General features: G+C 40.5%; 1 protein-coding gene across 1 annotated transcript; it reads right to left on the minus strand.

Moving 5' to 3' along the window:
- Positions 1 to 6,938: 6,938 nt before the first annotated feature.
- On the minus strand, positions 6,939 to 7,663 carry MELLADRAFT_55770 (uncharacterized protein; the record flags this gene model as incomplete). Its single annotated transcript, XM_007408709.1, has 1 exon — positions 6,939 to 7,663. One exon carries the CDS (start codon positions 7,529 to 7,531, stop codon positions 6,950 to 6,952), a length of 582 nt encoding a protein of 193 aa, XP_007408771.1.
- Between the last annotated feature and the right edge of the window lie 4,496 nt (positions 7,664 to 12,159).

The raw sequence follows: 12,159 nt of genomic DNA on the forward strand, positions 1-12,159 counted from the left end.
GTAGGTAGTCAGCGAGCTGATTATCATCACCCATATCCTCACCATTGTCACTATAAATCTTGAAGATTGATGCTCTCAAGGTCAATGCTTGTGTGTCTTTTGAAGAGTTGTGTTGTTTAACTTGATTGTTGTGTGAAGCCTTTAATTGGTATTGCTTGAATTGGTTATGAAATAGGGCTTCAGCTTTGATTGTTGTAGATTAAGTTGTATCAAAGAAAGTGTGGAAAAAAAGGCTGTTGCTATTTGCAGCCCACAAAAAAACCATGTAGGTGCTGCCAAAACAGCGCCTACATTGGTGTTGCCCACAAAAAAGCGCCTACATTGAGGATGTAGGCTCTCAAAACCATCAAAAATGATGCCTATATGTTGAAATTACCATCTAGGCGTCATTTGGTTATGCCTAGATTTAAGGGATGAGATGTAGGCATAATATTTAAGCACCTACATGGAAATTCTGGCATGTAGGCTCTCAGAAAGAGTGCCTACATCTCAAAAACAAGAATGTAGGCATAAATTTTGGGTGCCTACACGTCTATTGATCAGGAGTGGGATGACACCTACACATTTTTACGTGGAATTTTGGTCAAACATCTTGACTATTTGGACTTAGGTAGAGGACCCTTGGGATTTAGAAAGTAGTTTGACCCAAAATGAGGGTAGCGGAGGATGTAAACAGTGTTTCCAGTCAAAATGAGGGATCCAGAGGGGGGGTAAACATTGCTTTGAGTCAAAATGAGGGATCTGGAGGACGTAAACAGTATTTCAAGTTGAAATCAGGGATTTGGAGGACAACAACCTCTGAAAGTACCCTCATTTTGATTCAAACCATGTTCTATGCTCAAAACCCTTTGCACATCCTCCGGACCCCTCATTTTGAATTGAAACACTGTTTACGCCCTCCAGATCCCTCATTTCAACTCAAAACACAGTTTATGTTCTGTGAATCCCTCATTTTGTCTCAAAGATTCTCTTTTGGAAGGTGAAAAGGTCATATACATGGTTCTTAATCACCTGTCTGACTAGTCTTGAGTTGTAGGCACTATGTAGGCGCTTGGTTTTTAGCGCCTACATATGCCAAACTGCATTATTTGACTAGAAGGATAAATGTAGGCATCAAAAAATAGCACCGACATGCCCCAAAACACATTTATGCATCTTCATTACCCAGCAATTCAGCACTGCACTTCTGAGCAAATTTCAAAAAGAAGATCATAAGTTCAACTTAGTTAGTTAATTGATTTGTCTCAACAGTATGAAATTACAATCAGCATCCACTTTCATCATCTTCACAGCTTTTCTACCTTATAATTCCCTTCCAATAAGGGTGCCAAGTATTTTGTCTGTTGTGGTGAGCAAGATCTCTACGGAGCAAAAAATTTAAAAAATTATTGGAAAATTTGTATTTTTAGTCAAAGTCAAAGTTATTGTTGAAGTTATTAGTCATCAAGGGTCTCAAAGTTGATTTGTAATCATCATTTCATTATCTTTTTAATCATATATTTATTACGTCATTTGATAATAACATTTAAGAGAAAAGAAAAATTCGAAAAGATCAATAAAAATAGTATAAGAGTGAAAATTAAATTAAGAAGAATTAGTAAGAAGGAAATGGAAGGAGAAGAACATTTATTTTGGGTCTTAAAGAATGGAAACTGTTATGAAAAGAATGAAAGAAGAAGGATAACATTAGTAAAGTTGAAGGAAATTTTGAAAATATGGGTATGGAAAGTTGGAAAATCGTTTTTAGGTTATGATTATGAGAGTTATTGGTTCAGGAAGGTTTTATTATGAAAGAGAAGTATAATATTAGTCATCAGCAACTTTGATCACAAGGATTGGTAAGGGAGGTGTGAAACTATTCAAGAAAAAGGGGTATTTTGAAAAAGGGTACTATGGTATTAATTCCTGTGTAGTGATGTCATTGAAGGGTTGATTGCACCAAGAGTTTTTCAGAAGGATTTTAGAGTTCTATGGTTGATTGGAATGATGTGGGATGATCTTTTGATAGAAGAGAAATCATTATTAGACGTGAAAATGGTCAAATTTCATCAAAAATGGAGGTTTTTAGTTAATTACATATGTCAAAACTTGTCAGAATGGGGTGTGTAACAGTTCATTCGACGCGGAATGATTGGTTTCATAATGTACAATCTTTAAATCATTAGTAACAGAGGAGTAGTGAAAAGGTTATAAGGGAAACAAAGAAAATGGAGTGAATTTCGAATTTGGTCATTACATATAACATTTACATGACAAAAGCTTATTTTCTCAATCTCTACAGCTCAATAACTTATTCATCACACATCAGAAATAGGTCATATGGGGGTGATAAATGATCAGTATCACGAGGGATATCAAATGAGCTATAGTAATCTAAAATTGAACAACTTTACAAAAAATTCATAATTCCAAAAATTGATTTCAGCTATGACTATTAGGAAAAAATCACCTGTATTTGTCATAAGAAGATCTGTTCATCATTTCTTTACATCAATTGATCAAATTCACGCCTTGGATCATTACAAACAATAATATTCATGACATCATACGGTTACATTGGAGGATTGCTGTTGATTTTTGACGGTTTTGAAGGTTTTTGGAGACTGTTGACCATTATTGAGGATTGTTGGAGTGTTATATACTATTGTTAGGGATTTTAAATGCCTTTGTTCCCCTTTTTACTCATCTTATACTTTTGTTAGAGTGTTTTTAATCATTATTAAATTACTTTATCAGTACCAAGTTCACTAAATTGCCCCTTTATATCAAAGGAGAGATTTCTTTACGTGTGATAAGACTACAAGTCTTCTTTGGAATAACAATCTAATTGATTGTTGCTTTGCTAGTAATTAAAAGTTTGTCTTGTTGTGCTCAGATTGGAATAACACTACAGCAGTGTTGAGATTTCTTTTATTCTAAAAAAAAACTCACGGGAATAATACTTGAACTAAGTATTGAAAACAATTTCTCTGGTGCCTTATCCCAAAGAAATCAGCAGAACCCCGTGTTGATTCTTTCAAAGAGGCAGTCTTAGGCAACTTCTACTAGTTAGTTATATTAGTAGATTATCCCTCTTTAAGCTCTGTAAAGCTCTTGTTGAGCTTTAAGTTCTACACCGTATGACAGTCATCAGAATGGTCTCTGCGTGGGGAAACCTTTACTCTTATGTTCTGTCTTGTGACACTGAGAACAAGTCCTTGTCACCACTATTCTCTTTCCACTACATGAGTAACCAGTTTTTCTTCCACATTCTTCACAGCTTTTCTACTTCAAATAGCGCAAGTGGGCTCCACTGCGTTGGATTGTAATATCTGTGGTAGATCTAAATGTGCCAACCAGAGCAAAGACACATGGGATTGTGGATATGACTATGTATGTCGTTAGAATGGATGTGGAATAAACACTGGTTACTTGTGTAGTAGAAAGAGAATAGTACAAGGACTTGTTCTCAGTGTAGTGAGACAGGATATAAGAGTAAAGGTTGCCCCCCGTAGAGACCATTCTGATGACTGTCATACAGACAAAATCCTTGGCACCCTCATTGGAAGGGAATTATAAGGTAGAAAAGCTGTGAAGATGATGAAAGTGGATGCTGATTGTAATTTCATACTGTTGAGACAAATCAATTAACTAACTAAGTTGAACTTATGATCTTCTTTTTATAATTTGCTCAGAAGTTTGTTGGATGCAAATCCTCGGACGGATCTTATCCGAGGTTTTTGTCTGAGGTATCATTCTGCGCCAAAGATTACCTTGGATCACAACCTTGGAAAGCTCCTGTCCGAGGTTTCAGATCCGAGAATGCCTCAGAGCTCCCAATCCAAGGTCAATATGTTGGCAGTGAGGCCACAGGATCATACAATCTGACTTGTCCTTCCAAAAGCCCCAAAACATAATCAAATCATGATTAGGACAGCTGGACACAATTGTGCAGGAAACCATTAATAGAATACAGAGATAGATGACAATAGTTGATCAGAGTAAAAAAGGTTGGATCTGCACAGGACCCCGGAAAGCGCTGAGTGATCATACCGACAAGTCGTCATACCGGCCCCGGACACACTTTGATTGGGTTTCTTCTCGAGTACAGGTAGGTTGAGACATTGTCTTGAGTTTCAAAAGATGCCCCTGACCCAGGGCTATCAATTACATATACTTCCTATTATGTACCACGTGTAATACCCGAGATATACACATGTAGGTACCCGGCACGACATGGTATGAATACTACATGAGCCTCTGGGAAAAAAGTTAGAAAATGCACATTTGCGCAGCCACCAGACATGCTGGGAGTCTCAGATGTGTGTTGTCTGATAGCCTGTATCTGTGCGCATCTTTTGCACATGTCACCATTCTGATACCCTGCTAGACGGTTTCACAAGGTGATGGTATCCAAAACCATTGTTTTGTCGGTATGATCACTCAACACTTTCCGGGGTCCTATCTGCACCCATTGATTGTAAGACTCCCTATATGTCAAAGCATACCCATTTTCATGGTTATTAAAAATCAAATGTCCCTTCCAAAAGCCTTGGAAAGGACCCACATAAGATTTGAGAAGCACATTGGATAAAAAAAGAGAAGGGTTGGGGTCGCACAGCCCAAAGTTGCAAATTAATGTGAATTTCAATTGCTTTCAAAAAACCGTGTTGGTTTGCATGGATAGATTTATTTAGTGCAATACTCCCACTTCCTGTCCTTTTGCACATATAGTGGCTAGTGTCAAAGCCTTTGAAATTTTGGACAAAACTTCAAATTCAATGTTCTTGCTCAAATGTCAACCTTTTGAGCATTCAAAAACAGATTCATGATGCTCTCTACCCAGCGGCTCTCTATGAATAGCTACTTTTTCACATCTGATGGCAGGTTTCTCTTTTTGTGTTGTTTTTTTCAGAAAAATTGATGTCATTGCTTGAATGTCAACATTTTGAGCATTTGACAACAAATTCATGAAGCTGTGATTGGATTTGGAAAAAAGGTGTGCATAGACAGCCATTGGGTATTCCATCATGAAGCTGTTCTTGAATTCTCAACATGTTGAAATTTGAGCAAAAACATCAAATTTGAACTTCCGTCCAAAGTTTCAAAGGCTTTGACACAAGCCACTATACAAACAAAAATTCTTTGGAGGGGAAATGTAACACATTATATAAGGGAAATGAGCAAGAGGGATAGGTGTGGCTAAGCTTTGAAAACACATATATAATATTGAAAAAGGTCCACCATATGACACCGCGGGAAACAACTCGTTTGAAACCCAATTGAGCTTAATTTTGGTGTCCGGGTTTGAAATTTCCTCGAATCGTGAATCTTGTTCACAACTCGTTCACATTATGTTTGCCAATTCCCCTCGGGCTGTACTCTGGAATCGGCTGGCCCCATGTATGCACAGTCACATCATACAGCACCATCCCCTTTCACAATTCCTCACCTTTGTAAGGTCGAGGATCACTCAACCTTCACTGAGAAGAGACTTGCAGGCCAAAGCCCAAAACTGATCTATAACCGAAGTGTATTTCACCAAATAGGTCTAGACCACACACAGATATCAGAGATGAACAGGAAGAGTGAGAGAGGAGGAAGAGAAACCTCCAAGAGGGAGACCATACCTAGACCACACACAGATATCAGAGATGAATAGGAAGAGTGAGAGAGGAGGAAGAGAAACCTCAAAGAGAAAAGAAGGAAGGAAGGAGAGGAATAGACAACTTATAAGCCCTCTCTATAGAGATACTAAGGGTATACTACAACTGAGTGATCTCCTTCCTTACACCCTCCCCTCCTAAAAAACAACCCACCCTAAAAATCACATACAAGTTAGACAATTAAGTTTGAGAGATTCAAAAATTTGAAAAAAAATAAAATCTCCCTCCATCACAGAGTCACAGAGTCTATGGAAAAGGTGATATGAAACTACAAAGAGTAAACATGATATCAAGAACCAAAGAGCTGAGGCTTAAACAAAGACCAACAGAAGGCACCAAAGAAGAAATTAAGTTGTCAAGATTGAAATCCCATTTTCAAGTTGAAAGATTAATGTGTCATCAAAGGAATACAGCAGGACATCTTGATCAAAAGGACTTTTGTTACAATCCTTACCAAGGTAAAATCCTTGATCATCCATTTCTAGTATGCATAGATCGGGATGTCGCTTAATAAGTCGATCATGTAAGCTTTGAATTTGAGATTGAGTCGGAGGGGGGTGATCATCAAAAATATTGGTAAAATCACATGTAGGTTGAGTGAGGTCTGACTTGGAGATATCTGCTGAAATTTTATCTACTTCACTGATTTTTACTTTCTTTTTCTTCTTCTTCTTGGATGGACCAACCATAGGATTACATCTAGCATGAGTTGTCGATTCAGGATTTGAAATGGCACACGTGGTGGAATGAGGAAGAGCTGGTGTAGTAACATAATTGCTTGTATCAGGATTGATCTCTGAAGAGTTTGATATCGGAAGCGAGCTTATAGGGTCTGAGTGTGATTCAGAAGAAGGCAGTTTGGTAGTCTGGTAGCAGTTGGTTTGAACTTGATCATCTGATTCCGAATTCGGAAGCGAGCTTATTGGGTCGAAGTGTGATTCAGACCAGGTAATTGGGTCGCAGTGTGATTCAGAAAAGGTCGGCTGAATAGTTTGATTACAGTTGGCTCCAAATTTATCATTTGATTTTCCTCGGTTGCAGTCTGATTGAGGGTCAGAGGATAGCCCAGGCCCATAACAATCTTGCTTGGAGTTGTTTCCGAACTCATCAATTGCGCCTATCTGTACAGGATCGGATGACTGTATCAATCCTTCTATCAACGAACGGATTTCGCGTAGGTCTTTCCACATTGCTTCATTGTTTTCCTGGATCTCATTGAGGTTGGCTGGGCAGGTATCAAATCGGTCGTTTGTGGACACTGACTTGGAAATCTGTGTGCAATTATTCAAAGGTGGTTCGAAGGGTTATGACCCTTTCACAGATTGAGACTGATCAAAAGAATATGCTGCATAGTCAGCAAGGTCAAGGGCCTGTATAAAGGAGCTCGTAATGACCGTAGGCCGACCGCGACCAGTCAGTATCGGTGACGGGGGTGCCGATTGAGAGCAAACATCGAGAGATTGGGGTGATGCAGGTGGAGTTAGTGATTGCATTGCTGACTGAGGACGCGTGGAAAAGACTGGTGATGGTGGTGTTATCGCAGGATTGGGACGAGTGTCATGAGGTATGCTTGGAGGAGTACAACTCGGCAAGAACGATGCAGCAGATGGTCGAAGGGCAGAATCAAAGCTTCCGACTGTATTCTTCAAGCGCTGAGAACGCCACTTTGCTGATCGTTTTGTTGGCTTTCGTCGAGAAGCATTAGGTGTAAGAGGCCAACACGACGCAGAGACATGATTCCGCAGCAGTGGTTCAGATACTGACATGAGGAGGTGTAGGTTGCAGGTAAAGGCTGACAGGTGATTCATTGCATTAATTATGTGATAAGAAAGACTTGGGGTTGGGTATGACATTGGAAAACTGTGATAACCATTTGGAAGAGACATGGTTGATCCGATTGAGACTGTTGAGGACTGTTGACTGATAGCTGGTACGGAAATCTGACTTGAGACACTGGTTACTTAAAACGCCATTGCTGGCGAGTGTGAACTGGATCTTGAAACGCCACAAAAGACGAGTGAACAGGAAAGCTGGTATCTGGAAGAAAATTCTCGAGGTCTCTGGATATATTGGATTGCTGAATTGGAATTTGGTGTAGATCAAAAAAGTGTAAGGTCGAGGATCACTCGACCTTCACTGAGAAGAGACTTGCAGGCCAAAGCCCAAAACTGATCTATAACCGAAGTGTATTTCACCAAATAGGTCTAGACCACACACAGATATCAGAGATGAACAGGAAGAGTGAGAGTTGTCAAGCCTGGATCAACCAAAAAAAAAGCAGTTCAGCGGGAACATGATAAGAGGCAAGATATGTAGTCAAACGGTCGGAATCACAGGTTTTGAAAGTGCTGTGTATGTGTATATATTGTAGGGTACTCGAGCCCATTCCTCAATTAGCTGAGCTGTGGGTCCTAATCTCTTAGGGTTTCCTTAAGTGAAAACCCCCCATGTCACGTGGTGGGCGCGGGTTTTGAATTTTGGGCAGGCCCAGGCGCGGATTTTGACTGTTCCAAAGGCACGCCTATAGTGGGGGCGCAGAGGCGTGCCTCTGAGGTGTCAAAATCCCCCCAAAAATCAAAAAAAGGCAAAAAAACCCGCTCAACAACATCAGAAAGGACTTTTTTGTATTTCATAACAGTTCTGCTGTACACCTCATGAACATTCATTGAAGTAAACCATCGAAAAGATTCTCCTCATCCCAGTCTTCATTGTCAGATCCCTCATCTAAAACAATAGTAACAGCTTGTTCTGCTTCAACTCTAATATTGAATAATGTTAAATCAAAGAGAGTGTCTATAAAACCACTCTCAGTAATATCCTCTCGTTCTTCTCCCTGATCCACCTCATCTTCACCATGAATTCCATTTTCAAACTCTTGAACTTGATCAAGATCTTCAAATTGAGGATCTAGATCTTGTGAATCATCAGCAGCAGCAGTTTGATCGTTATTTTTGATCGATTTGGCCACACGATTCGATTGCTCGGATTCGAGATCCATCTCGATTTGAGACATCATCTTTAATGTTGAGACATCCATTCGAGCGCGCGACTTAGTCTTTTGAGAACCCATCCGCGAAAAGAGGCTTTCAACACCCGCAGCGTGGGGTACAATTTCTAAGAGCTTGATGGTGAACGACTTGAGCTCTTGAGTCTGTGGATTAGCTGGTACCTTCAACCAGTAATTCATGGCAGATGAACCTAAACAATAATCAAGATTAGTTACATTATCACATCCGATATGATAATGAGAAATCACAACTTGCCATCTGGAGGTATACGAAATGGACCCTTGGAGTTGTAGTATTGTAAGACTTGTGTGATCAGGTTTTTACATTCAATCTGTTTGAACTTCCAAACTTTTGCGATTTTGACAATAGCTCACGTGAAGTAATTGATATTGTATTTTTGAGACGCAGCAATTTGACGAAACTGAGGTGTCAGGAAAAATCCAAGGATGTAGGCCGGTTCGTCAAAGACTTTGCATCGCTTGTTGATTATTTGAATACTGTGAGACTTGAAAGTTGAATATTGAGATTCAACTTTCATATCTTTGAGCTTCATGTACAACACAATCACCTCGCTCCAAACTTCACCAACGGTAGTATTCGCGCGTTCTAATTTTGCAATCGTATCAACAACTGGCTGGAGTACTCGGACTAAGACATCATTCGAAGCAAAGTGAAGACGATTGAAAACGATGTCCCTGATACTCTTCTTGATTGAAGGCGCATCGGTTGATCGATCGATCGAAGTCTCGACACATTTTCGAAAACCGAGTTCGTGTGATTGAACAGACAGACAGACCTTGGCAAAAGAGAACCATCGAGTCTCGGAGAAAGTTTTGATTCCGTGTCCGACTTTCTCAGTAACTCGCCAACTCTCTAACCATTGAATCCAATAATGAGCTTTGGTAAAAAAATTGACTAGTTCTTTGTTGTTGGAGACAACCTCTCTCATGCTTGGATGCGACAGAATGTCTTTAGTAACTAAGTTGATGACATGAAGACAGCAAGGTAAGGTGATGATCGCTGGATGTTCCTCAGTAATGATTTTCTATCATTTGACAAAGGAGATAAACGTTTGAATCAGATTACAAGACAGTGAGAAGAAAAAAGAAGCCTTGACAAGTTGACTTACACAAAACTTTATCATAACTGCTGGAGAATCAGTGACAACAGCACTGATCTGATCCCATCGAAGACCCTGAGCCTTGAGAGTGTCATTTAAAGCGGAAAAGGTGTTTTCAGAGGTATGTCGCTTTTGATTCAATTCGAGAACATCAATGAATTGCTTGACTTCAGTGCCTCGTAAGACTAAAACTGCGTATATGCTGTTTTTTGATACGTCAGTCCAGCCATCTAAAGTGATAGTCAAGTTTGACTGTTTCGCTAACTTCTCCTTGATTGCTATCTCGTGTTTAGCATGTAACATTGGAAGTACATTTTCAATCATCCGATAACGAGTAGGAGGCTTGAATACACATACAGCTAGCATTTTTTGATAGTTCAAGAAAAAATTGTTGTGAAGGAATCTAAAGGCTACCTTCCCCGAGATGAGGGATTTCAAAAGCTCCTCGTCAAGGTCAGCTAACTTGGCCTTGTCGTACGTTCTGAAGTGATGCAGTGAGCTGAAATCATGGATGAGTTTTGACTTTGGAACCAGTGAGGGAGCGCCATCATCACTTGAGCCAGTTTCTGTTGCAGGTTGAGAGTTTGATCGCCCAGTCTTCTCATTATGCTCAGCAAGTATGAGCTGTTTGTATTCTGACTTTTTTGAGATTGAGATTGACGGACATTTCTTGGTGATATGATTGTATAATCCACTTGGCTTTCCATCCAACGTAGCCTTACAGTGCTGACATTGAGCCCGGCGGCGGTTTGATGATGTGTTCAGTTCAGCAGACATCAAGAATCCTGTCCATCGCTTTCCAAATCCGCCGCTAGGTTGGTTCCACTTGCCTGAGGCGGACTTTGACAAGGAGGATTTGACTTTTGGCATGATATGGAAGTATTATATTGCTGACGGTGGCTTTGAGATTGAGGATATGTTGTAAGGTGAGTACTTTGAAGTGTGATTTGAATTTTTTTCACACGGTAACTTGGTGGAATAGACCTAAGTCTAACTTGGGCACGCCACCCCCAAAATCGGCTCCAAAAGGCCTGCCCCGGGCCTGCCCTAGAGGCCTGCCCCTGGGGCAGGCCAATTGCGCCCCGCCCACCACGTGAGTCACCGACTTGCAAGGTGCACCTTGAGTGCGTAGACCTCGGGGATGACCATCGAACCTGTTGGTCCATTGCCCTCCATTTGCTTGGTCAGGTCAAGGAAAGGCTACGGATAATCAAATGTTTAAGTAAAGGTCATGTGTTAGTAAGATTCAAGCTACTTACAGCCAGTTTGTTGGTCAATTCTTTGAGGGAATTCCAGTCGTCCGGTGAGAAGTAAATCTCGTGGAAGTATCCACGAGGTTTTTGCAAAGTCCTAGTGCGCCTTTTTCTACTGCGGACTTGTTCCAAGTCCTCAGCAAGGAGTTTGTTGACCACCTAACACAACAACATTTAGTCAGCGAAAAGATCCCAAGTGAACCAGGAAGAATAACAGGTTCACACTCACCTTTTGTGCTTGTACCAACCTATTTAGGGAGTCAAACTCGGCGTTCCATTGTGTGGCATTGTAGCCAGGGATCAAAGGGAGAAGTTTCAAGTTGAGAGCCTTTGCCTTCCTTGAGAAATGTCGCCTCCAAGCGGCTGATCGAGAGACTCGGCGCGATATGAAGTTAGCCTACCAAATCATAGATATATCAGTGATTGTTAGATACCAAGTTGGAAACCAATGCTACTTCACCTTACTGATCAATACATTTAGCTTATTTGCATGCTGCTTTGATTGAGTGTTCTTGAAACACTCGGCACCTGAGGGGTCAGGTGCCAGATCGAAAGGATCCTCAGCATCCTTTTTATCCTCATGATCCTCATCATAGTCTGGAGCAGGGGTTTTGACCTCATGTTGTGAGTCATGGTCAGTCTCGTACTCATCTTCTTCTTCCGGTGTAACTTCGAGATCGTGTTCTTCAATATCAATGTTGATGACTTGGGCCGAATGCTGCTCATCATCTTCTTCTTCTTTGGCGATGACTGGCAACTTTTCAGCGATTGGAAATACACCAAGGGTTGACTCACGCATCTGGAATCGCGAAGGGGATGATCGACCAAGTTCGGCAAGACCGCCTTTGACTGTGCATGATATCTTGTGGAGGAAACACCGAGCATAGTCGGTTTTAGGGCTCCATGTGTAAGAACCCTTTGTAGCAGTCAAATTGGTGTCAGATTGAGATGAGTCAGTAAGCTCGTCTTCAGCTATTCAAAATTGAGTGTCCATCTCTTCGGCCATAGTGATGTTGTTTGATCCTGAATCGGTGACCTGGCTGAGCATGTGGAGGCATCAAATGTTACAAACTGTTCTAAATCAGTATTTTGTTCAAATAATATATAAAAATTAAATTAAAAATAAAATATCT

The sequence above is a fragment of the Melampsora larici-populina genome (assembly GCF_000204055.1).
Source record: "Melampsora larici-populina 98AG31 unplaced genomic scaffold MELLAscaffold_13, whole genome shotgun sequence".
Taxonomy (NCBI): domain Eukaryota; kingdom Fungi; phylum Basidiomycota; class Pucciniomycetes; order Pucciniales; family Melampsoraceae; genus Melampsora; species Melampsora laricis-populina.